Here is a 26,614-nt window from a genome sequence, read left to right as displayed (position 1 = left end):
CCCCTGTGAATGTGGGAATGGAGCATCCTGGGGTCCTCCCAGGAATGTGTCACTGGGAGGAAACTGATGGTTGTAGTTGGGAGAGTCCTGGAATTGGGTTGAAAGGTTAAAGATCATCCAGTTCCCTGGAAACCGTGGCCAGGGACACCTTCCACTATCCCAGGCTTCTCCAAGCCCCATCCAGCCTGACCTTGGACACTTCCAGGGGTGGGGCAACCACAGTTTCTCTGGGAATGCCATTCCAGCACCTCAGCACCCTCCCAGGGAAGAATTCCTTCCCAATATCTAACCCTACCCTCTGGCAGTGGAAAGCCATTCCTGCTTGTCCTATCACTTCACCCCTTGTCCCCAGTCCCTCTCCAGCTCTTCTGGAGCCCCTTTAGGCACTGGAAGGGGCTCTGAGGTCTTCCTGGATCCTTCTTTTCTCCAGGCTGGACATTCCCTGCTCTCCCAGAAGAGAGGGGCTCCAGCCCTTGGAGCATTTCTGTGTCCTCCTCTGGACTTGCTCCAACAGTTTCTACTGCTGAGAGCTGCTCACAAAACTCCAGATGGGATCTCAGAAAAGCGGAGTAGAGGGGGAGAATCGTCTCCATCACCCTCCCAGTTGGATTTTTGATATTATTTTTATTGTACTGATACAGTCACATGACCTTTCTTCAGTGCTGGATGCATCCTTGGCCTTGCTGGAGTTTTCTGGGATGTCCATGCGTGACTCAAGTGTCCCTCGTGCCATCGCCACCTTCACCCAATGATGCCACCTCTGTGACTCTTTGCGAGTCACTAAGACTTGATGCTCCTCTCTGGAACAGTTCCATGAGGGGGAAACCCTGGGGAAACTGGAAGGAGGAATTTATTGAATTCCCATCCCCTTCCACAAAAAAACAGGCAGCAAAAATTCCGAGCTCGGTAGCCAGTGGCAACAGCCCTCCGGAATGAATAGGCTGTCACGCTCAGCATTAGGAAATGTAACTATTCCATTTTCCAGCTCTCTTTTTCTTTGGAGCACATGTTCATTTAAAGGAAATGCTCATCGGGGTTTGCATTCCGCTGATAGGATAGCGGGATCTTAATTTACGGATATTCTCCGGTAATGCGCGGTTTATATACGTTCTGCTAATAGCATTATGAGCATAGTTTGGGCTAATACAAAATTAGAGCTCTAATTTGCATAAACAAATTACTGTTTGGATTAGTGCTAAATGAGGAAGGCGAGTGATATTGGAGGAGATTTGATTTGGCTGCAGTGGCTCTGTTTGGATAATGGGGGATGGATAGGAATGAGCTGGGAAGCTGCGTTGTGGGTTGGGAGGGAAGTGGGGTGGTGCAGGAGGTATCAGGTCATGGAGTGGGCAAAATTTTTGGGTGGCAGAGGAGCCTCTCTGGGACATGTGACAAGGTGAGGGTTGGCCTCTTTTCCCTGTGAACCAGCAACAGGATGAGAGGATACGGCCTCAAGCTATGCCAGGGGAGATTCAGGACATCAGAAAGAATTTCTTCATGAAAAGGGTTGTTAAACATTGGGATGAGGTGAAAACTCCATCCCTGGAGGTGTTCAAGGAATGCCTGGACATGGCACTCAGTGCTCTGGTCTAATTGACAAAGTTGTGATTAGCCACAGATTAGACTTCCTGGCCTTGGAGGTCTTTTCACACCTAAAAGATTTTGGGATTTTGTGATATTTATCCCTCAGGTGTGACTTCAGAACTTACTGATCCTTCAGAATAATGTTGTGGGCAACAGTAACTGAGTGGTGATTCCCAATCCATCTTGATCCCACTTCCTCAAGATGGGATTTATGAATTTATGGATGGTTGAGGAGGTGGGGACAGGTCCCAACCCCACCCACTGGACCCTGCTGAGGTCCAGCATCAGCTCCAGGTGACAGGTGGGGCATGGAAATGCTCCTGGGTGACTTGTCCCATGCAGGGATTGAGGAAAATCCTTCCAAGAGCTAGATTTGGGGGGAGACTAAAAATATCAAAGCTGTGGTGTCTGATTCGTAATAGGAATGACAATACTGAAAATACAGACTCATGAAATATTTTGAGTTGGAAGGGACCTTAAAGACCACCTAGTTCCAAACCCCTGCCATGGACAGGGATGCCACCCACTGCATCAGGTTGCTCAGAGTCCCATCCCACCTGGCTTTGAAGCACTTCCAGGGATGTCAAAGCTTGTAGAACTCTGTAAAACTTGGCTGAGCTCAGTGAAGGTCCCACCTTGCTGATTCCCTCATGGGATTGCATCCCCATTTCCTTGTTTCTGCTGGGGCTGGAGGTGCAAGCAAGGGTGGGAGAAGTTGGGTGAGAGTCCCTAACTCATTTTTTTGGTGTCAGTCATGAAGAATTGGAGTTTTTCCCTTATCAACAGCAAGAACATCCCTGGTCCTTCCATAAACCTCCTCAGTTCTAGTGGGAACTGTCCTGCCTATGGCAGTGGGGTTGAAATGAGATAATCTTGAAGGTTCCTTTGAACCCAAACCATCCCCATGGTTTGCTCATGAAGCAACACCTCCTTGTGACGTTTTCCCAAATCTGGGCTGATCTTGACTTTATTTTTCCTGCAGATCCCCGTTGTTAAACCAAATCCGACCCTCACTCCAAGGTGGCAAATCCCAGCTCGTCCAACAGCGCTGGAGGAACAAAGGCTTCCGCTGCATCGGCGGGGTCATGTACCGGGTGTCGGCCAACAAACTCTCCAAAACTTCCAGCAGTCCTGTCCGGGCCAGGGACTTGGGCACCAAAACTCCCATCAGAGCAGGTGAGCAGCAATTTGTCCCATTTCATGACCAAAACACACTGAGTTCAGTTTTCAGCTGTTTATTCCCAGCCTGTGGGGTTGCGACTCATCCTCAAGCCTTGTAAGATTCCGGATTTGAAGGTGTGGACATCCCATGGTGCCAAGTGCTGTTCTTGCTTTGCAGTAGCTCTGAAGGGGAAATAATGGTGGAGAAATTAAAGGTTTAGGAGAATTGAGATTTTTCTTAAGTCAGACTTAATTCAAGCTTGTGGAGATGCGCCGTTAAATTTGGTTTAAAGGGCAAAGTCTTGGATGACTTCAAACAGCACCACAAGGTTGAATATGCTTGAGATGATCATCAAATTACATTTAATATTGACCTAAAATTTTGGGAAGATCATTCTGCCCCCATTTTGATGAATTCCTGGCTTTACATTGCAGCTTTGATTAATTTTGTGTTTCAGCTCCTCCTGTGTTTGACACCTCAAGTGTGGCTCTTGAAAAAGAGCAGATTTTAACTGAGTTTAAAGTATTTTTAAAATTTCTTCTTGCTCTCAAATATTTTTGGTCCCTAACTAGTTTATTGAGAATTTTTGGGGATAGTTAAGCTGGAGAAGGCAAAACCAGTGCTTTGTGCTGATTTTCATGGCTGGAAGGATGAACAGAGCAGAGGTGAGGATTTTTATGGATAGTGCTGGAAATCAGGGAGTGAGGGGTGGTGTAGATTGGAAGGGACCTTCAAGATCATCCAGTTCCATCCCCCTGGGCCACCTTCCACCAGACCAGGTTGCTCCCAGCCCTGTCCAGCCTTGCCTTGAATGCCAAAATATGATGGGAAAGCAGATGAAGAGATGCAGCCTTCGAAACCACCTACACTGCAGTTCCTGTGGGAATTCTGGGGTATCCTGGATGGTTTTAGATCCACAAAGAGCAGGATTAAAGAGGGAAGGAGCTTTGTGCTGGCATGGGAATTGGAGCTGCCTGTTGTTGATGGCTGCACAAAAACAGCTTGAGGGTGTTTCTGCCTTAAGCACCATGTCTGGGCACTGAAGATGTCACCAAAGGCAGAAAATATCCTGCAGGAATGGAGGAAAAGGAGTGAAGCCCCAGGACATGGGCAGGGATGTTGTTGGATCGAGCAGGGGACAGATTTCTGGATAGAGTTGGACCATTAGGAAGAGTCCTGGGGAGAAGTGATGACTGGAAGAACTGGAAAGGTGGAAGATCTGGAGCTGCCAAGCAAAGGAAGGATGTCTCTCCCTGGCCAGGTGGAGCAGCCACGAACCAAGGAGCTTAAACTGGTGGGAGAACTTTCCAAGGATAAGGATGATGAAATGCTGGACCCATTTGGCTTTAAAATCTCCATTATTTTAAAGGTTTTTTAAAAAACAGGTTTCATGAACTTTTTGGAGAGGACATGGGTGGAAAAAGTTCTGCCTTCCTGCAAGAAAGTGATTTTTTTTATTTATCCAAGTGCAAGAAAGTCTCTAAATTTGTCTGGAAATAGCAAAGTCTCATTTGGGTAACTCAGCAAAGGCTGATGGATTTGACCTGTCTGTGAATATCCATCACTGGGTTGGGAAAAAATGGAGAAACACCAACTTAGAAGCAAATTTCTAGAAGAAGGATTAAGCCAAAGGTATGATGGGAGGATTTCTGCAGATTCAGGCCTTGGAATTGCTTGTGGGGGGTTCCTGAGGGGATCTGGGGTGACAAGGCAAGATGGGATCCTGAATTTTTCCTTTCTCACTGAAACCACGTCTTCTAGTGGGGTCTCATTCAGAAAATTTGGTTTAATTATCCCACTCTGGGAGTGAAGATCCCCTTCCAGGATAATTCCCTATAAAATACAATCCCATCTAATTATTATTTTGAAGATATTCCTTATTTTGCTGTTACCTCTTTCCCCCTGCCACAAAACAGGAGGAACTACTGTGGATCAGTATTTTCATGTCATCTTTCATCTCTCCCCATAATTCATCCTGCTTCCCAGGGATGGATTCCACAGATTCCTCTTGCCTTAGGATAACTGGGCCTGGCAGGGCGGAAGATTTGTGTGTTCTCATCGGCTGCGAACGTTTGCTCAACGCTCTGTGTTTTTCAACACTTGACAAAGTTTATTTAAAAGATGGAAAAAAACGGCTTTTCCTTTCCCTTTCAGTGCCAGGCACCATGTGTTTGGAACAGTGGAGAGACAGGAAGTGCTCCTGACAGTTTAATAGCTTGGAGTTTGCTTCCAGTGGGTTATAATTCTGCTCTTTCCCTGGATTTATAGGGTTGGGGTTTTATCTCTACATAATGCTGGGTGCTGGGGCTGATCCATCCACACCATCATAGCATTCCCAAGTGATTTATTGATAGGTGCTGGTGCTGAGTTAAGATTTGGTCCTGGGGATGCACATCCTGCATCCCTGTGCTGTATTGGGATCAGTCCTGAGGCTACCAGGGCAATGGGAAGAACAGATTTCCATGGCTCTTCTGGAATTCACTTTGTTAGTGCTGGAGAGATGAGGAGAACACACAGCTTGGGGATAAGAAAAGTGTCCTGCAATCCCAGGAAAAATTTTTGGAGGTGCTTTGAACATAAAAAACATCCCTGGAGCAATCACAGCATCACCATGGCCTGTGCAGCTGCTGAGAACTTTGCTCTCATCCCACGAGTGGCTCTGCTCCCAGAGGATTTCTGTGCCTTCCACACTTGTCTCCAGAAAACTGCAAATAAAATACAGAAATAAAAAGATTTTTATTTTTTTGCCTTCCCAGCTTGATAGGGATCTTGGATGTGGCATAATTAATTGCTCAGGCAATTATGGAGAAGAAAACCCAGAGTTTAAACACACTCTACTCATCCCTGTGTAAGACAAAGTTCAGAATCAGACATGGAAATCAGGAAACAGAAATCAGACATGGAAAGGCTCTTTCCCTTTGGGATAACTGGTATTTCAGCACCCATGTATTTTTTCAGTTTGCAGAAGTCTTGGAAAATCGGCAGTGGGATGGTGTGGAAAGCATTTGCTACGTGGCAATTAATTAAACAAGCAGAATAATTGGGTTTCTCTGCTCACAAGGAACCTTTCCTTCATTTCCTTCTCCAGCTGCTAAGGCGTTTTCCAGACTCTTGAGGAATTTCCATGAAATCAGGGAGAGAAGCAAAAGGTCCTGGGCAATGTAGAGTTTCACAAAGGAATACAGAAGGGGAAATACAAGATTGAAAGCAGCAGAAAGCAAATTAAGGTTTGACATTGTCCGGAAACCAGCCCTGACCCCAATCTCGGCACGAGCCGCTGCTGCTGAGAGAGGAATTGCACTTTGTGAGCTGGGGCTGACTCCAGCAGGGTTTTCCAAGTATCCAGGCTGGTTTTTTCCATGGGCAAATCCTCACCTGCATGATTTCCTCATGCTGAGTTTTTAGGTCTTGTTTGGAGAAGAGCTTGTGGCTGTGGAAACTCCAGAGGTGACAGCCAGCCTCTGGAGCAATGTGATTTTATTTATTAGGGTTTTCAAATTGTCTCCATAACCATAGATTCCAGAGCCTTGGAGATACCCAGCATTGCTGAGCTCCCAAAAGTGGAGGTTTTAATAGGAGTTTGAAGTCCTCCCGAGCTGAAGCATCTTTCATACATTGTAAGAGTGATCCCAGAGAAACAAATTATTAATTAAAGTATGGTTGAGTTCAACCTTTCAGAACTGGGAGGGACTTTCCCTGCATCCAGATTCACTTCCTGTCTCCATCTTGCAGTGTAATGTCCCCTCCTGCCTCAGTTTCCCCTCTCTGCTGCAAAGGTGATCAACTGGGGAGATGGAAGGTCATGGAATCATGGAATGGTTTGAGTTGGAAAGGAGATTAAAGACAATCTCATTCCAACACCCTGCCATGGGCAGGGGCACCTTCCACTATCCCAGGTTGATCCAAACCCCACCCAACCTGGCCTTGGACACTTCTAGGGATGGAGCAGCCACAGCTTCCCTGGGCTGTGCCAGGACTTCCCAATCCTCACAGGGAAGGATTTCTTCCCAATATCCCATCTAATTCTGCCCTCGGGCAGTGGGAAGCCATTCCCTGTGTCCTCTCTCTCCATCCCTTGTCCCAAGTCCCTCTCCAGCTCTCCTGGAGCCCTTTCAGGCACTGGAAGGGGCTCTAACTTCTTGCTGGATCCTTTTCTGCTGCAAGCTGGACATTCCCAACTCACCCAGCCTGGCTCCAGCCCTTGGAGCATCTCTGGACTCCCCCTCCACTGCATCAGGCTGGGGACAGGTGACAGATGCTCCTGGACATGATTTGGGCTGCAGTGGGAGAACTCCACACTCAGAGATCTCCATGGTACTGGAAGAAAGTGCTCTCTGGCCTCCCTGTTCACCAACTAATTTTAAAAATGCTGAATGTCACGGAAACACTCTTCCCATTTTTTCAAGGGTGATGAAATGCTCAGCGCTGCTGCTGGCCCAGTGCTTGCAGGAATGATGCTCCTTCCTCTGAACCTCTCCTTTCTACAGAAAGAAAGGAGGGATTCAGGGCTGGAATGTTTCCACCACCCATCTTCTGCCTCTGTTTTTAATTTAAAGAGGAATTAGGGAGGATTTGCTCTGGTGTGTCAGGCTTTGCCTTTTCCCCATGTCCATGGAAACATCCCAAGCTTCCTGTTTGTCCATCATGACCCATTTTCCTGTCTACTGTCTTCAACATGCCTTGAATGTGTTGGGATCATACTGAAGGAATAAGGAACAGTTTGGTAGAGGAGGCACCAGCCCAAAGCACTGAGGTGTGAGAGCAGGGAAATTTGGGATGTTGCTTTCCTCAGGTTTCCTCTGGTTTTAGTGCTGCTGGTGCTGGGATCCTTTTGTGCTCACTCCTTTTGAGTTGAATTCCTTGAGTTTGGGATTGCTCAGTCTCTTGTGTCTTTTGGAGCTCAATTCCTTCGCTTTTTCAGGATCAGTCCCTTGTTTTGGATTGCTTAATCCCTCAGACTTCAATCTCAATCTCTTGGGTTTGGGATTGCTCTGTCCCTTACCCATCTTGAATTAAATCCCTTGGCCCATTTGGAAGTAATTCCCTTGGTTTTGGGATTGCTCAATCCCTTACCTCTTCTGACCTCAGTTCCCTGGCTCCCTCAGTCTCAGTGCTTTTTCTTTAGGATTGTGGGATCCCTTGGTCCCTTTTGATCTCAATCCCATGGCCCCTTTTTTATTCAGTCCTTTGTCTTTGGTTTTCCTCAATTCTTTCCTCTTTTCAGAGGAAGGTTTTTTCTCTCTGGGGTTGCTCAATCCCTTGGCCCCTTTTGAACTCAGTTTCATGGCCCCTTCAATCTCAAGGCTTTTTCTTTGGGATTGGGGAATCCTTTTAATCTCAGTCCATTCAATCTCAATCCCATGGCTTTGGGATTCTTCAATCCTTTACCCCTTTTCAGCTCAATTCCTTTGCACCTTCATCTCAATGCCTTTCTTGTCTTTGGGATGGTCCCTTGGCCCCTGCAATTTCAATCCCTTGTTTGTGGAATTTTCTGTGTCTTTGAGCTCAGTCCCTCAGTTTTTTTAAACTCTATCCCTTATTTTTGGGATTCCTCCTTCTCTTACCCCTTTTTAGCTCAATCCCTGCTTTTGGGGATGACTGAATTTCTTATCCCTTTGGACTGCATTCCCATGTATTTTTGGGGATTGATGAGTCAATCTCTCACCCCTTTCAAACTCAAACCCTTGTTTTTGGGATTCTTCAATCCCTTACCCTTTTTCAGATCAGGTCTGTGGCCACCTCAGTCTCAGTATTTTGTCTTTGGGATTGTGGGATCTTTTGGTCCCTTGTTTTGGTTTCAGGATGGTTCAATCCCAATTTTTTCCTTGATTTTGGGATTGTTCAATCCCTCAACCTCTTTGAGCTCAATCCCTTGGCCCCTTTTGAGCTCTATCCCTTGGTTTTGGGATTGTTCAATCCCTTTGACCTCTTCAACCTCAATGCCTTGGTTTTGGGATTGTTCAATCTTTTTATCCCTCTGGAACTCAATCCTTTGGCCCCTTCAATCTCAATGCTTTCTCTTTGGGATTGCTCAATCCCTTTTGCTTTATGAGCTCAATTCCTCAAGTCTGGAATTTCAGGGACCAGATCCTGCTCCTGGCCCACATCTGCTCACACAACATCCAACCCACTGCTTCATTAATTGAAGATGATTCATTACCTGAAGCTGCTTTGTTAATAAAACCCTTATGACCACCTGACTCTGGGACATTCATGGGATGTGGGGACAGTCAAGGAGGAAAATGGGAAAAATCTCAGCTTGTTTAGCAGCAGCTCATCCCTTCTTTTTCTGTTGACTTCTCTGGAATGAGGACTTGTGCTGTCCAGTGAGGGAAATAAATGACCCCCAGCAGCTGCGAGTGCTGATCCTCAGAATCCACGGAACTCACTTAAATGAATAATAATTAAAGAAATAAATTTCCCCGAGTGCAGCCTCAAAACTTTCGGTTCAGCAATAAAGCCAAGGAGAGACTTGGAAAATGAATCGCTCGGCTCTTTCCGAAGGAGGCTGCGGTGGGAGAGGTGGGATGATAATGGGAACATTTAAAGGAGCCAGCGTGGTTTAAGGAAGTTTTTTCCAGGTCATGTGGGAACAGGCTGAGGAGAGGTTGTGTGGTGATACTGAGACCTGAGGGATAAAAGGATTGAGCAATCCCAAAACCATGGAATTGAAAGTGAAGGGGACAAGGAATTGAGGAACCCCAAAACAAAGGGATTGAGCTTGAAGGGGGACAAGGATTGATCTCAAAGTGTATAAGGAGTTGAGTAATCCCAAAGTCAAGGCACTGAGATTGAAGGAGCCATGGGATTGAGCTCGAAAGGGGTCAGGGATTGAGGAATCCCAAACCCAAGGGATGGAACTCAATGAGCTAAAAGACTGAACTCAAAAGGGTTAAGAGATTGAGGAATATGAAACCCAAGGGATTGAACTCAGTGAACCAAATGACTGAGTTCTAAATGGATAAGGGACTGAACAATTCCAAGACTGTGGGATTGGTGAGTGAAAAATAACAAGAAGATGGGATGACCCTGTTGTGGTCATCCTCAAGTTGGAGCACTGGCCAGTGGAGCTGATCACCTGCCTGCCATTGCTTGGGCAAACCCTGGTGGTTCCCTCTGTGTGTAAGATTTCCATAAATTATCCTTGACTTGGGATGGTGGAAGTAGATGGGGAGCAACGGGCTTGATACCCAACACTCATCATTCCAACAAATGTTCTCACCCTCTCGCCATCCCTTGGCCCTGCTCTGAATCTCTTCAATTTTTTCTACCTGTTTCAGTATTTTACTGATTGTTTCTCTCCATGGGGAAGATTTCCATGAATTATCCTTGGTTTGGGATTGTGGAAGTAGATGGAAAGCAATGGGCTTGATACTCAATACTCATCATTCTTACAGTGCTCTCGCCCATCATCCCTTGGTCCTGGCTCACCCCAGGTCTGGATTTTTCTCCCTTTTCTAGATTTTTCCCTTTTTTTTTTTGCTAAATCACTTTTCCACAGCTTTTCCACCATTTAAAAAAAAGGAAATTATTGGATAAGATGCTCCAACAGACCTTTCCATGAGATGAGGTCCTGATCCTAGAACTGTGCTTTGGAGTAATAAAGTCCATCCTAAATAATAAGCAGGTGATAATTAACTGTGATATTTGCAGCAGTTTTTAACTCTAAGGAATATTTGGAATGTTGTTTTTGGGGTGTGTTTGTTGCATCCCTTGGGTGATGGGGAGCTGAGCAGGAGCGTTGGACTGGATGGGGGCATCCTGATATCCATGTGGGAATGCTGGAAAGCACTGACTCTTGCTCCTGAGTGCAATTCCTGGGTTGCCAAGGGAAATCTTTGCCAACCTTTCCCTGGAGGAGAAGGACCTTGAGCCTCCAGCTGTGTTTTGGTTTTATGGAAAAAAAACCACCCAGGATGCTGGAGATAGACCTGGATCCACTTGAGCTGAGTTTTAGAATTAAGGATATGAAAAGGTCCTAATTAATTTACAGATGTTGGTGCAGGAGTGCAGCATCCCACCCGCTTGTTTTAAACATTTTTTTGTTTGACAAGGATAAATTGTGCCTTTTCCATCAAAAGCCGGAATTCCAAACGTCGAGCCAAACGCTGCGGAAAACACCGCGGGACTGCTTGGCTGTGGATTCCTTCCTAGGAGCAGGGGGAAAAAAAAAAAAGAAGGAGTTAGGCTGTAGCCCCTGCTATTAATCATAGCTGTAATCATGCATTTAATGAACATGACAGCTCCCGCTCCCTCCGGAGGGACGCGCGGAGTCTCCCGGCTGGATTGGGAACAACAATCACTCCTCACCGCGAGCCACCGGAGCTGCCAGCGTCGGGCTGGGATGATGCATTGAGAGAAACAGCCCCGTTTGCACGGGCTGTGGGTTTCCTTACGGATGATGCTCTTCCAAGAGACTGAATCATCGGGAAAGGGGGAGAGAAATCCACCTGTCCCTTCCACAGGGTGGAAAATATCCTGGCTGACACCGCTGTGCTGGGTGTAATCCCTTCAAAAGCCCTCAGTGTGCAGTTCTTGATGCTCTCTGTGGCAGCTTTTCTTATTTTTCTGCTTTTTTTCCCCTCTCTATTCTGTTCTCACTGCCTTGGAGCATGCACATGGGAGGAATTTGCTGTGGCACCTCTTTAAATTTCCATAGTGAGCGACTTTGGCAGTGCCAGGGATGTGGGAGTCGCTCTCCTCTCACAGCACCGCTGTGTCCTGATGTTCTCCCCAGGTGGGAAGTGATTGAGGAGAAAAAAGGGACAGATCTGGGGCTGGGTGTTTTGTCTGGACCAAACAAGACTCCCAAAGTTGAGCCCTGGGGGCAACATTTCAGCTTTTTGTTTAATTTAACCCAGACTCCTGATGCTGAAATTTAATCCTCATCCCATTTTCCAGTGTCTTTTGATGTCCCAATTTCACCCCAATTTCAATAATGCACCCTCCAATGCCAGGAGTATTTATTTATTAATGCAGATTTCTTGTAGTGGCCAGTTGGGAATTCTAAGCTGACAACCACCCTAAAAATCCAAATTTATGCTCCTTGGACCTCCTGAAAAGTTGGGAACATCCAACCCCCTCTTCTGCACACCTTTCTTGTTATTTGGATGTACACAAAGCTTTTACTTTTATTTAAACTTTTTTTTCCACAATGCAAGAGCTTCCAAAAATACCCTCATGACAGAGGCTGAGTTTTCTCCATAAATCCCAATGGATGGTGAAATGTTTAATTACAGAGCTTTCTTAGTTTGGCTCCTCCTGGAGAAATATTTGGGTGGTTTTTAATACTTTGGGGAACATTTGCACATGGAATGAGTAATTAGGGAGTGAGCAAATGTGCATGGGGGATTTCTTTGTCAGCTTTGCCAGACCTGGATGGATCTCACGTGGATTTTGTCATGGATGGGACCAGCTCTTTGATGGTTAAACTGTCTTCCTGGAATGAGAGGTGCATGTCTTGTTATTGCATGACTTCTTGCTGGAAGATGAAAACTGGGAGAAAAGAAAGCCCAAAAAATCATTCAATTGTTGTATTTTTGCTACATGAAAATTCCAACCCACTGTTAGGAATCTGTTGGCCCCTTTATTTATCCTCAAGTTATCTCTTTAGTGATTCCTCCTTTCTGGCCAAGATGACCTTTAAGGGCGTTTCCAGCCCTGAGCATTCCATGATTCTGTGATTCCAAACTTGTTCATCTTGTGTATCTGCTTTTATCCCCAAATATTAAATGTTTAGAGAGATTATCTGCTGCCCTCAGGAGCTGATTCCTGATGTAGCTTTAAGGAATATTATACAGAATTCCAGAGGGCTGAGGATGCTCCAGCCCTATCCTAATAGATTTTAATTTGAGGCTTTCTCCCCACTTCATTTGGGAAGTCAAACTTGCTCTTAACGGAGACCCTTCAGCGGCGTCTTTGGAGCATTGACAAATGATTATTGTTGCATTAAAAAAGATGTTCCTACAGCTTGGGATGAGAAGGAATTTAAAATAATAGGGAAAAAAAACATCTCAGAGGTGACTCAAATGCCCTGTTGATGGAATTTGATGTGCAGAGGGAACAGATGGGGCTGTGCCGACGCCGGCAGCCGAGTGACAGCTCGCGGCGCCGCGCAATCAAATTCCACTCGCTCAACTTCCCAACACGCCCGGGCTGGCAGGTGAGTGACTGAGCTGCTCTCATCCCACCTGGAAAACTGAAATCCAGCCTTGCTTTCCCGTTCATTCTTCCCTGCACCAGTCAAGGATGATTTAATTCCATGCGTGCATGGATGGGAGCAGTGCTGGGCTTCCCTGTCCAGCTGCAGGGAGTGGCCAAGCCAAGCGTGGAAATTTCTTGGATTGATGTTGGAAGCGTGGGATTTGCTTAGAGGAGTGTTTTGGCATGTTTGGATGCTAAGAGAAAAAATTCCTGCCGTGTTTGGGGCTGGCAAGGAGCACCTCCAGTAGTGGGAAGTCCCTAAAGGGCATCTTTGTCCATTTGTTCTCTGGGAGCTCCGTGCTTTGGGTTAAATAAGGTCATGGAATCATGGAATGGCTTGAGTTGGGAGAGAACTTGAAAATGATCCAGTTCTACCCCTCTGCAATGGGCAGGGACACCTTCCAGTATCCCAGGTTACTCCAAGCCCTGTCCAGTCTGGCCTTGGACATTTCTATGGTTTCTCTGAGCAATTTGTGGCAGGGCTTCCCCACCTTCGCGGGGAAGAATTTCTTCCCAATATCCCATCCCTCCCTGCCCTCTGGCAGTGGGAAGCCATTCCCCCTATTCCTGGCACTCCAACCCTTGTCCAAAGTTCCTTCCAACTCTCTTGGAGCCCTTTCAAGTACTGGGAGGGTTACAAGTTCTCCCTGTAGCCTTTTCTTTTCCAGGCTGAACAGCCCCAGATCTCCCAGTTTTCCCTGACAGCAAAGGGTCTTTATCCCCCTGATGATTTTTGTGGACCTAAGATACTGAGGACTGTGTGAATTCCTGCAAAATTTCTCATTTCCAAGCCATGATCCATGTTCTTTTCTCTCTCCAGCATTGAGATTGCACTCCACACCCAGTCCTGGAGTCTTTACACCCAGCATGAGCAGATCCTCAACATGCCGATACGTCGCCAGGTCTGTACTCGTGGGAAGCAGGAATGATGTGCTCCATTCTTTGGAATTATGCTCAGGAGTGAGTCAGGAGCAGCTGTTGAGCTGGAGGATGATTTGGTGAAGCTCTGGCTGCTGCTTTTCCGCAGCTTCTACCTCGAGGTGGTTGTAAGCTAAACCAGAGCCTCCCCACCCTCCCAGAGAAGAATTTCTTCCCGATATCCCATCTACCCCTGCTGTCTGACAGTGGGGAAACCATTCCCCCTATTCCTGGCATTCCATCCCTGGTCCAAAGTCCCTCTCCAGTTCTCCTAGAGCCCTTTTAGGCACTGGAAGGGACTCCAAGGTCTCCCTGGATTCTTCCCTCCTCCCAGCTGGGCATTTCCAGCTCTCCCAGCCTGGCTCCAGAGCAGAGGGGCTCCAGCCCTTTGGAGCAGCTCCATGGCTGCCTCTGGATCTGCTCCACATCCTTCTCACATTGGACCCCAGAGCTGGAGGCAGTTCTGCAGGTGTGGCCTCACCTGAGTGGGGCAGAAATTTCCCCTCTCCTGCTGCCCCCTGCCCAGTACATTCTGGGCTCCCATGGCTGGATCATGTGGAGCTTCTCATCCACCAACTCCCCTGAGTCCTTTTCCTCAGGGCTGCTCTCAATCCATTCTCCACCCAGCCTGGATTTGTGCTCAGGATTACCCACCACACATCCTTACACTTGGCCTTGCACCTCCTTTTAATCCAGGAGCAGACAACCAACCATTACAGAGATTAAAATGTGCCTTTTCTCTGAGAATAAGTTCCTTGAACCTGTATTTGTCACAGATAATGCACTGCATAATCAGCACACCAGGGCTGACTGTGCCCTACCACCGAACTATCTGCTCTGAGAGATCTGATGTGCCCTCCATGGTTTGTGTTCACCCAGATCTCAACACCTCCCCTCTTCCACCTGGTCCCACACATCCCAAGAGCTGCTGGATAATTCCCTCTCCACCTGGAAGCTCATGGAAAATGTGCTAAGCAACTTCTTAGCTCCTTAAGTAGCTTCTAGTGGGACCAGGCAATTAAAAAGGAGCTTTTCTGCTCTTTGTGGTTCTTTCTGTTCCTGTGGCCATCATGTAGGTCCTCGTTCTTTGAGGTTCATGAGCAGGTTTGAAGGCCATGAATAGCATCAGACCCTGCTGGTGGGACATGTGCTGAAAAGCCCCCCAAGTCATTCAGCCTTGGCATCCTGTGCTGCACAAGGAAAAGATATTTCCTTCCTCACCATGTTCCCCAGAAGTATGGGAAACCCTCTCCACACTCATAAAATCTGAGGAGAAAATCAGTTATGGGGGTGGGAGGGGATCTCACTGGTGACTTCAGTGTTATCTTCAAGATTTTTAATGAATCAGCCAAAAATTGAAAATACCTAAGGCCTTAAGAGCATGAACTTCCTAAAGATGACAAACTTCACTCTGCAAAGATGGGGTCCTCCGTGGTTTCAGGTGTTGTGGAGGTGTCTTCTCCATGTCATCCATGTTTTGGAGCTGGAGGTTTTTCCCTGACCTTGTCCCTCTTTCTCCTTCAGCCGTGCTGTGCAGAGGAGCTTGGCCATCATCCGTCAAGCCAAGCAGAAGAAGAAAAAGAAGGAATATTGTATGTACTACAACCGCTTTGGGAGGTGCAACCGGGGTGATAGATGCCCCTACATCCACGATCCGGAGAAAGTGGCTGTCTGCACCAGGTAGGGATGGACACAGAACCCTGGTCAACTGGGACATTGGGTGGCTTTGGTGCTTCCTTGAGGGATATTCCTAAGGGAAACAAATCCATAACAGAGATGTAGGACAACAAGGATGGGAGTTGTGGGCCAGGTGTGGGTTCTGCACTATTGGGTTGGAAGGAGGAGAAGGGGTCGGAGAATAATAGAATTGTTTTGGTTGGAAGGGACATCAAATACTGAATTCCAAACCCCTGCCATGGGCAGGGACACCTTCCACTATCCCAGGTTGCTCCAAACCCTGTCCAGCCTGGCCTGGTACATTTTCAGGGATGAGGCAGCCACAGCTTCTCTGGAAATTCCATTCCAGGGCCTCACCAGCCTCACAGGGAGAAGTATCTTCCTAATATCCTGTCTATCCCTCTGGCAGTGGGAAGCCATTCCCCTTGCCCTGTCACTCCATCTCTTGTCCCAAGTCCCTCTTTAGCTTTCTTAGAGCCTGTTTAGGCACTGGAAGGGACTCTAAGATCCCCTTGGAGCCTTCTTTTGTGGGCTGGGTGACCTGAACCTCTGCTCTGACCACACTCCAGGTTATTCCTTCAGGAGCATTCCTCAGATCCATTTGGATCAGTCCAATAGGTTTAAATCCCTCAGCCTGTGATGTCATGCAGCTCCGAGACTCGGTGATTTATTCCAGGAGAACTGATCCATGTTGGCAGCTCATTAGACCTGCCCAAGAGTTGATTAAACTCTATTATGAGTCATTTAAAAAGTGCAGAAAAGCCAACTCCACTGATGAACTCCTGGAGTAATTTCTCCATAAAATTGCTGCTGTGCTGGAATCACTTGGAAGTTGCTCAAAGCTCGATGGGAGACGATAGAGGAGGGGAAGGTGATTTATTGTTTTTTTAACTGAATTTACTCCTTCTCACTCATTCTCCCATAGCAAATCCCATAACTCTTTGCCTACTTTAGGAATGGGCTGCTTGAAGTCTTTTGGGTCTCTATCCTGTCTCATTTCCATGCATCATTGGAGGACAGCACTGATTTCTCCCAGTTTTGTGTCTCCTTATCCTGGTTCCTTTATCTCCAATTCCATTCTTTAGCTTTCCCTTATCATTTATAAATTTTGTTAATCTGCTCTCACAGTGGCCACTCCTAGGAAAACTCTTAACATCCTCATTTGCTTTGGGATCTTGGTTCCTGTTCTGGGCCTGTCTTTGCTCCTCCTGGTCAGTGGCCACTCCCACCTGGAGCTTCATCCAGCATCTCAGAGAATGGGATCATGGAGTCCTGGAATGGTTTGGATTGGAAAGGACCTTCAGGATAATCCAATCCACCCCCTGCCATGGGCAGGGATAACTTCCACTATCCCAGGTTGCTCCAAACCTTGTCCAGCCTGGCCTTGGACACGTCCAGCGATGGGGAATCCACAACTTTTCTCAGCAGCTTGGAGTAATCAGAGCTCTGGGAAGGACCTTTCTCCTTCTGGGAGCATCATGTCTGAATTTTGGGATTTGCCTTGCTCTACCTACTAATGAGCAGCCAAATGTGATGAAAGAATACAATCTATCAGGAATCATCAGCTACTCTTCCAGCAAGGGGGATCTGTACTAATTGAGGGTGTGAAATGGATTTATGGAAGAGCTTGGCAGCAATGGTGTGGTTTTGTGTAAAACCATGCATTTTGTGATCCACCTCATGTCCAACCCTCTTTATCTCCAGGTTTCTCCGTGGCACGTGCAAGAAGACGGATGGGACCTGTCCATTTTCCCACAAGGTGTCCAAGGACAAGGTCTGTGTGACTTCCCAGTGGGAATGTGGCTCTGTGTGCAAAGGGGTGGTTGTAGGAAGGTTCTTCTTCACTGGGTGCTTCCAGCTGAATTTGGAGTTTCCTTGCTGAACTGTTTGGGCTCCTGAATTGTGAGAGAACCATGGAATGGTTTGGGATGGATGGGACCTTCAGGATCATCTCATTCCAACCCCTGTGCCATCGGCAGGGACACCTTCCACTATCTCAGGATGCTCCAAGCCCCATCCAACCTGAGCTTGAATTTTTCCAGGGATGGGGCATCCACAGCTTCTCTGGGCAACTGTACCAGGGCCTCACCACCCTATGGTTGAGGTTTAGAAAAGACCTGTGAGGAGTTAGAGGTCTAAAAAAGACCTCCAAGATCATCAAGTCCATTTAGTTGTGTCTAATTCTTCCCTACTTCCATAAGATCACATTTCCCTGTAAATCCCTCTGTGCTGGGTCAGAGGCTGTTTCAACAGACATGACTTGGGGGTATAAATTAATAAAAATTAATTCTAAAACACCAAGCAGCAAAATCAGGTTGAAACTGTGGCATAACAACTTTGGAGTTCATTGTTTTCCACCTTCTTGATGTATTTTGAGATTTGTGGTTTTATTACACAAGGTGGAAAAATAATCCAGGGTTTTTATTTTGGGTTTATCAGTGATGATTTAGCACTTCAGCCTGTGTTTAGTGGCTGGGATCTCCACTTGGATGTGGCTTTGGAGACTCCAGCAGGGAAGCTGAGGTGCCTGAGGCACGTTCCTTGTCTGTGGGGAGCTCATAAGTTATCCGGGAAGTGGCTCCGAATGAGACACGGAGCACCAGATGTTTTTTACATGGATTTCTCTTCAGAGTCACTTAATCACAAGTGCATAAAACAGGGACAGGGACAGCTGCATTCCCTGGCTCGTGGCATGTCAGAGCACGAATGGGGATGAGGATTGATAGATGGAAAAAAGGACAGTTTGGAGTTTTTTTTGTTTTTCATCCTGTAATCACATCAGATTTCAGAAATAAAAAAGCCAAGAATGAAGGAAGCTTTGCATTGGGATTGGCTGTTGGTTTATCCAAAATTATTGTGATTAATGAGGCCAACTATTTCTTGTCATCCAAGTAAATGATGTGCAACCCTCTGCCTGCACCTCTGAGGTGAAGGATTGAAATTCATCCCCACAACCATAAACTCCAAATTAAATGGAATTTTAGAAGGTGGTGAAGTCTTTTTTCGTCCCAGGGCAAAAAACCTAGATGAAACTTGGGAGCTGGACATGCCCAAGGAGCTGTTGCAGTTGGTGGTTTATCCACCAAAGAATGTGATGGTTGGATGTGGATTTGTGGTCTCTCTACCCAGCAATATTCCTTGGCATGTTTAAATTCCTGGTGGAGATGTGGCCTCAGTTTCCCCTCCAGGTCCCTCAAGGAGGACCTCCAGATTTGGCTTCTGGGCTCTGTTTTGGGTGAATAAATGGAGAATGATGGAAAACTCAACCTTTAGCAGCACCTCACCCGTTTGAGAACAGTAACAGTGATATCGTGGTAATAAAGCTGAATTAAAAAGGAATAACCATGTCAAGGAGCTGTTTGCCAATAATACTTTGGGGACAGAATCCCTGGGATGGGATCCCATGGGATGCAGTGACCTCAGCCCATCTCACCTTTATCCTGAGCTAAGGAAGCATCACCTAAACTCAAGATAAATCATTAATTAACAAACCAAAATCAAAGCAGGCAGTACCAGCTCTGAAAGCTTTTGGAGCACGTTTTTCCTGCCATGCTCTGTTGGGAAGGGGAATTATTTTTCACAGGATTAACCACCCTGAGGGTGGTTCAAAGGTCTCCCTGTTTGCCACCTTGTCATCAGCAAGGGCTGGAAGAGAAACAACCTCCTCCATGGAGTTCAAACTTGTTCCAGGGTGATTTATTACCACGGGAATACTGCTTCCCACAGCGAGAGGCAACTTTGCTTTCCAGCTCCCAGAGCTCCCCGTTAACCTGGGTGATTCTTGGCAAAGGTGAATTTTCCCTCATTTGTCGGGGCTGGGAAAAGCAGGTGAAGGCACTCAGCAGAGGAAGAAAGCAGTTTTCCTCCTGCTTGTGGAGTTTGTGGAGTAAATCCCACCTTTTCCTCAGGAGAAGGATTTGCATGGTTGGTTTTTGGCTGTTTGAGTTGAGGTTTTAATAAAATCCATGGTTTTTTTCCCTGTGGGATGATGTGGTGGTTTGGGGATTCCTGATTTCATTGGTCCCATCGATTTCACTTTGTGGTTGTTGGAGAGGGACACCCCAAAATCTCCTCATCAGAGAAAGTTCAGGTTGTTATGTATCTCACCTTGGTGAGATTTTACTGGGATGGGAGGTGAAGGATCAAAGGCTCATGGGGCTTGGCTCTTGGTTTCAAGACAAAACTGTTTCTCACCCTTTGTGCACTCCCATACCTCAGTTTCCCCACTGAAAAATGGGAATAATCACTATTTTCTATGGGGAAAAAATCACTCTTTTCTATGGAAAACTGCATGGATTCAGCTGTCACAGCAACAGGGAGCTTTTCCCCACCCTAGAGCAGCAAACCCCTTGCTCCAAGCAGGGAATGGTCTCCAGGATGGAGGATGGCTCCAGATTGTCATGGGGCTTTGCAGATCCAAACTCCAGTGGTTTCCAACACCCTCTGGTGATGGAAGAAAGAGCCTGGGGAAGAAGGAAAGCTCTTCTTGTTCTACCATGGGCAAGGACACTTTTCGCTATCCCAGGGTGCTCTAATCCCATCCAACCTGGCCTTGGGCACTTCCAGGGATGGGGCAACCACAGCTTCACTGGGCAACCTCTACCAGGGCCACACATTTCAAAGAATTTTGCTCCACAAAATTTGCAGGGCATTTGGTGAGAAGCACCCAGTGAAATGACACACAGGGAATTTTTCCACAATGGATCAGAGCCACTGACACATCCCAGCAATGGGGAGAAACCAGGAAATCTGAAGGAAGCTCAGGTTGCGAGAGGCCAGGACTCGACGAAGCCGCCCACTGCTGTTCCAACAGCTTTTCCCCTTGAGGAACTCGGAAAGAATCAGCATTTTTCTCCCTAATAGAGCTTCAAAACTCAGTTGTGAGCAATTTGGAGGCTCACGTGGAGTTTCGGGTTCATTTAGCTGCTGCCTCCAGAGCTTGTAGAGAGTCAAAGCTGTCGAAGGCGGCCGCAGCGCCCCAGTGCCTTGAATTAATGTTATTGTTATTTGTGTGGACGTGCTGGGGTGCAAACAAGGTTAATTGAAATGAGAGCGCTGCTTCCTCTTGATAATGGCTCGGGCTTGACAGCGAGGAGGAGTTTATTTTTGTCAGAGAGCTGCCTTTATTATCCCTTTTTATTAGAGCTAATTTGGGCTCTATATCAAAAACTACATTAAGGGAATCGTTTACGGTCACACCACCAGCACTGCCAAAGATCGCCCCAGAGCCCTGTCCTTTATGTTAATGTCTGCAGTTAAAAGACAATTAAAAATAAACTCTCCTCTTTTAAAGCACCCTTTGTTTTCTTTCCTCTCAGCCTCCAGCGAGGCAATTTAGTTCAACCCTTAATGTGCCCTTCAGGGATAAGGGATTTTTCCGGATAGCCCCAACCGTGGTTATTGCAGGATTGTAAATATTACTTGGGGATGCTTGAACTGGTGGGACCAGGATGCTGTTGGTGGAAGGTAGGAGGATCAATACCACACTGAGCAGTGAGGAAATTTGGGATGTAGGAGCAGGAGGAGCCGGACCTTTGGGAAGCGCATCCCTGGCGGCAGCTGCCTGGTCGGGGCGGGAAGCGCGAAGCTGCCGGCGGTAGCCGGTGAGTTAAGGATGCTGAAATATGGCAGCAGGCTGGTAATTTGTTTTTAATGATAACAGCTGGCAGAAGGTGAAGTTTGTGCTTTGAGGACGATGAGGAGAATCCTTGCTCCGTCGGTTTTCCCCGTCGGCTGTCGCGCTGCGGAAGCTCGGGAGCACGGGATCAGGGATCTGCTCCGTGCATCCCGCTGCTCTCCTTCTCAGTGCTCATGGCAGGAGCCTGGGCTCTCCTCCTCCTTTCACTCCCTCCTGGAGCATCCCTCCAGCACCTAGGGACAGGCATCACACCCCTGGGGAATTCCAGGATAATGCCTTGCAATTATGCAGCCTCCCCAAAATTCTTGTGGAAGTGCTTTTTTCCCCCCTTTCTAGGAACCATGTTTTGGAGCTTTTACCAACCCCCTTTCCAGCTACTTCCCTATCTATGGAAGAGGCAAATGGGAAGCATCCCCAGGATGCTGTTTTGGCCTTTGTGATGGCCAGAATTCCCTGTGGGATGTTGCAGCTGGGCTGGGTGTGATCCTTGTGCTGCTGTTCCCATCTCCATCGCTGCATCATCCCTTGAGAAAGGTGTTCCCAGAATTTATGACATTTCCCCATCCCCTTCCCTTCGCTGTCCAAAGGGAATTTCCTTCCTGGTGGCAGTTTCCAGCTTTTCACTCTCCCTGCAGCATCCTGAGGATGCTGAGGGAAGCACCTTTGCTCCCTGTGTATCCAAACACTGAGAACACGTAATACCAGGGAACTGCCTTGCAGGAGACCAATGGAAGAGCTAAAAACACCTCTGGGATACCAATCTGGCAAAAGATTTCTATTTATTTCACATTTGTCACACTTTTATTTCAGGTCTGGGGGTTGCAGTGATTCTGAGTCATGGGTTAGGGAATGCTGATGGATTTCTCCTCCTCTTGCAGATGCCGGTGTGTTCCTACTACTTAAAGGGGATCTGCAGCAACAGCAATTGCCCCTACAGCCATGTCTACGTGTCCAGGAAGGCAGAAGTGTGCCAGGATTTCCTCAAAGGATATTGTCCCATGGGAGAAAAGGTAAAGAGGGATTTATCCCAGCTGCTGTGGGCCAAAGCCACGAGCAGCGTCCTGCACCAGCTGTGGCACCACAGGGAAGAGCTGGAAGCTGCTCAGCACCTGGATGTGATGAAGAACAGTCCTGTGCTTTTTCCAAAGTGGTTTGGTTGGGGAAAAAGGGAAAGAAATCAAAGGTTTGAGGTCATCAACACCTTTAACCAGGTGCTTCTCTGGTAAGAGCCTCCATGGGGTGTTGGTGTTATCAGTGTCTGAGCTGGAAGCACCTGCCTTGAAAACCCCTCACTGAAACAGATGAGAAATGTAGGAAAATATTTAGGATTCCCTGTTTTACCCATAAGCATTAATGCTTATTTTCCACACTGGCTCTGTGACTTGAGCTAAGGATCTCACCTTTCTGTGGCTGAGGGAGAGGGTTGGCCATCCTGGTGTTCGCTTGGGAATCCTGACTCTTCTTTGCCATTTTCCAACTGGGTTATGGATTATGGAATTTCTGCTCATCCTTGGACAATTGTGACCAGTGGGAAAGGGGGAATTCTGCCCCTCTGCCCCACTCAGGTGAGACCCCCCACCTGCAGAGCTGCCTCCAGCTCTGGGTCCAGCAGAAGAGGAGAGATGTGGAGCTGCTGGAGTGAGTCCAGAGGAGGCCACAGAGATGATCCAAGGGCTGGAACCACTCTGCTCTGGAGCCAGGCTGGGAGAGCTGGGAATGTGCAGCCTGGAAAAGGGAAGGCTCTGAGGAGATCTTGAACTGTTTATTTCTAAAGGGGCTCCAGAAGAGCTGGAGAGGGACTTTGGACAAGGACCTGGAGTGCCAGGACAAGGGGGAATGGTTCCCACTGCCAGAGGACAGGGATAGATGGGATATTGGGAAGAAGTTCTTCCCTGTGAAGGTGATGAGGCCTTGGCACAGGTTGTCCAGAGGAGTTGTGGGTGCCCCAGAGGGATCTTCTCCTCCTTTTCTCCATCCTGGCAGCACTCATTTGCAGAGGTACAACCCATCAAGAGAAGCTGTGGGTGCTCAGATCCCCCCAGCCTGTCCCAGAATCCAAACACAACATCAAATGGAATCCTAGGATAGGATTAGGCTGGAAAAGACCTCCAAGATCATTGAGCCTAGCTTTGAACCCAGCACTGTCAAGTCTCACTAAACCCTGTCTGGTGTTTTCCCGAGGAGAAACCACTAAAGAGCAAAAAACCAGGGAAAAAAGCCAAAAGTGAGAGTTTTAAGGAAAGCAGGACATCATCAGCAGCAGAGGGAAGCTCTAATAAATTAGTCTGGACCTAATTACTTTTTGTGGCAGCTCGTGGAGGGGGACTTGATGCAGGATAAACATTCCCTGAGAAGGAAAACACAGGCATCCTGCCACCTCCCTCCAGCGCAGCGCCAACCACGCAGGCAGGGTCCTGACAATTATTTTTAAAATATTCCAATTTAAATGAAAATATAAAAGAGATATTTAGAATATTTATTCTATTAGGAAAAGTGCTTACGGCGTCACTTTTGGAATGTCGGGAAAGCATTCTCCTCCAGATGATGGATAGCAGCCTGTAATTATATATGGGGAGAAATTGCTGAGCGGGCCATATTTAACTGGGGAGGAGAAATTCCAGCTTGGGCCATTAAGGGTTAATTTTATTCTCTAAATAATATAAAAAGTGCTGAGTCCGTGCCTTTGCTCCAAGTAGAAAGTCCTCAAATGGACCCCGGAGAGTTTATAATATTCCACTGAATCAAGGAAAAATGTTAACCTTGCTTCATAAAACGATGGCTTGTTAAAGATGCGCAGTCCCTTTTCTTGTGAATTATTTAGGATGGGAGTAAATCTTCCCTCGTTCTGCCTTTCCCTGTCCGGGCAATGTTGGTTTGAAGCACAAAGAGCACGGAATGTAAAGGTGTGAGACTCCAGTGGGGCATCCTGCCTGGATAAACTCTGATGGGGATCATCCATGATTAGGAATTTAGGTTGTTTTATGCTGATATTTGGCACACTGGGCTCTTCTCCCAGGCGTGTTTTCCTCTTTGTGCTCTCCCAGACAAACACAATTCCTGGTTTTTAGCAGACCTCCATCAAAAATGTCCATTATTATCCATAATTTATGATGTGTCATTGGCAATGTTGTCTCTTAAGCACTTCCCAGGATGTGTTGCAGGATTCTCAGGACAAGGTGATCCACTTTTGACCCATTCCATGTGTAATTCCTGCTACTATTCATACAAATAATGCCAGGACTGACCTGCTCTGGCTTCACCAGGAGTTTAGAATTAAGTGAGAAAGTTTTAATTTTGCATTCCCAACTCCTTTTTCAGCAATATGGACTGTAGAAGGGTCTAAATCCACCTTTTGGGACAGGGGACAGCTCCTGTACAATACCATGATCACATCCTTTGTAAAGGGAATGTCACCCCCAATATTGATTTGTCTAAAGTTGGACCTAATGGTTTTGAGAGCTTTTCCAATCTAAATAATTCTGGGATTCTGTTTCCACAAGGGAGCTGGTAGCAGAGCTAGGACCTTGATTTCCAGCATTCCTACAGGTTCCTGGGTCATGGGCTGGGAAGTTCCTGCATCATTTGTGCTTCCTAAAAGGATCATCCCTAAACACAACACAATGTGTCCCTTAAAGCCACGGAGTGATTCCCACCATGGAGATCTCTGTCCTGATTTTCCTGGAGTTCCCTGCCCTTCCCTGGCCCCCTGACCTGGTTATGCTGGGAGGTCCCTCTGAGCTGGCCATCTGTGCTGGAGGAAGCCCCAAGAGGGAAGTGGGAAGAGAGGGAGAAATGGGGCCTCTTGCAGGTTCTTCCCAGGGTTTTCTGGAGGTGTTTTCATGAGCTGCTCTACAGTCAGAGCTCCTGTGTTTCCACATCCCTGCTCCCATATGGGGCCTTGTGCAGGGCTTGGAGGAGGAATTCTCCAGGAGAGGATGGGATTAGGCCTGGTGGGTGTGAGGGGTGAGGCAGCACCAGTGAGTGAAGTGTCTGTGGTGATGTCACCCCAGAGCAGGGGACAAGCAGGGGGAGACACTGGATGGAGACATTGTGGATGCCCCATCCCTGGAAGTGTCCAAGGCCAGGCTGGACAAGGCTTGGAGCAACCTGGGATAGTGGAAGGTGTCCCTGCCCATGGCAGAGGGTTGGAACAGGATGAGACCTTTCCAACCCAAACCAAATTGGAGGGCAAACCATCTCTGTGTGACCGAGAGCCTGGAGCTGGGAGCTCATCCATAGATGATCCCAAGGAGCACCTGCCTTGGGATTTTCATTCCAGGCACAAAAGATGAAGGAGGGAAGATGTAGATGGGATATTGGGAAGAAATTCTTTCCTGTGAGGGTGATGAGGCTCTGGCAGAGGTTGCCCAGAGCAGCTGTGGCTACCCCATCCCTGGAAGTGTCCAAGGCCAGGTTGGATGGGGCTTGGAGCAACCTGGGATAGTGGAAGGTGTCCCTGCCCATGGCAAAGGGATTTGGAATGAGATCATTAAAGTCCATTCCAACTCAAACCACTCAACAATTCCGTTGCTGCATCTGGAAAATTAAATAATAATTAAATAATTAAATAATCTTCCCCCCCTCTGTGCCCATTAGCACCAGAGCCACATTAAATCCCTCTCTCCGGTTTGTTTCCATCGGCTGCCTTGGAGCCTGTGGGTAAATTGTTCCCTCCTGGGAGCTGTTAAACAGTAAGACACAGTGAGATTAAACAACAAGGCTTCCCTGGAAAGGCACAGGGAGATGTACTGGAATAAATCATGGATAAGAGGAGAATCTGTTCCCATCCCTCTGGAATCCCCACTGGCACAACCAGCCTTGTGATGGTGAAGCTTGACATGGGCACCTACCATGGCAGGAGGGTTGAGCTGTGCTGGGACTGCTCATCCCAGCTCATCTTATTCCTAAAATCCATCTTTTTATCAGGCCAACATCTTTCACCCAGCTCTAATTTCCACTTTATCCATGTAAAAAAGATGGGACAGGGCAGCACTGCCTGAGGAAGTGCTTGCTTCCTTGGGAAGAATAATTTTCCTCCCCCAGGTGGAGCTTGGGTTTTTTTGTAGTGGCAGCTGCTTGGTTTTGCTGTAGGAAATCCAAATGTGGGGGATTTTTCCTCAGCTGAAACCTTGTCCTTGTGTAGCTTTTTGTGTGTTTGGTTAGTTATTTTTACCTTTGCTGGTGGAAGTTCAACAGTTTCCCACCAGAAATGTATTTTGTGTGTCTGATACATTCAATTTAACACATTTCTTTAGAAAAAGCCACATGAGCTGTGTTACAACAGTAAATATTAAATGTCTATGGGGTTTTCTCTTAATTGTCCAATGATGGAGAGCAACAGGCTGGGATCCTTGTTTTCCTTAATCTTTTATCGTGGAAAGGTGAAGTTCCACACTCTTCATGCTTTTTGATCTCAGCTGGTTTTTCTGGTT

General features: G+C 47.1%; 1 protein-coding gene across 1 annotated transcript in view; it reads left to right on the top strand.

Moving 5' to 3' along the window:
* The window catches only part of ZC3H3 (zinc finger CCCH-type containing 3), a 143,628-nt gene that overhangs the window by 100,425 nt on the left and 16,589 nt on the right, over positions 1 to 26,614 (top strand). Inside the window, exons 5-9 of the mRNA XM_033068885.1 lie at positions 2,567 to 2,760; positions 13,770 to 13,851; positions 15,392 to 15,547; positions 17,249 to 17,318; positions 22,061 to 22,192. Coding sequence (XP_032924776.1) covers positions 2,567 to 2,760; positions 13,770 to 13,851; positions 15,392 to 15,547; positions 17,249 to 17,318; positions 22,061 to 22,192 — 634 coding nt within the window. The remainder of the gene's footprint in view (positions 1 to 2,566; positions 2,761 to 13,769; positions 13,852 to 15,391; positions 15,548 to 17,248; positions 17,319 to 22,060; positions 22,193 to 26,614) is intronic.

The sequence above is a fragment of the Catharus ustulatus genome, chromosome 1 (assembly GCF_009819885.2).
Source record: "Catharus ustulatus isolate bCatUst1 chromosome 1, bCatUst1.pri.v2, whole genome shotgun sequence".
Classification (NCBI taxonomy): domain Eukaryota; kingdom Metazoa; phylum Chordata; class Aves; order Passeriformes; family Turdidae; genus Catharus; species Catharus ustulatus.
Note: the sequence above shows the minus strand (reverse complement) of the source record. Positions and strands in the feature narration are given on the sequence as shown.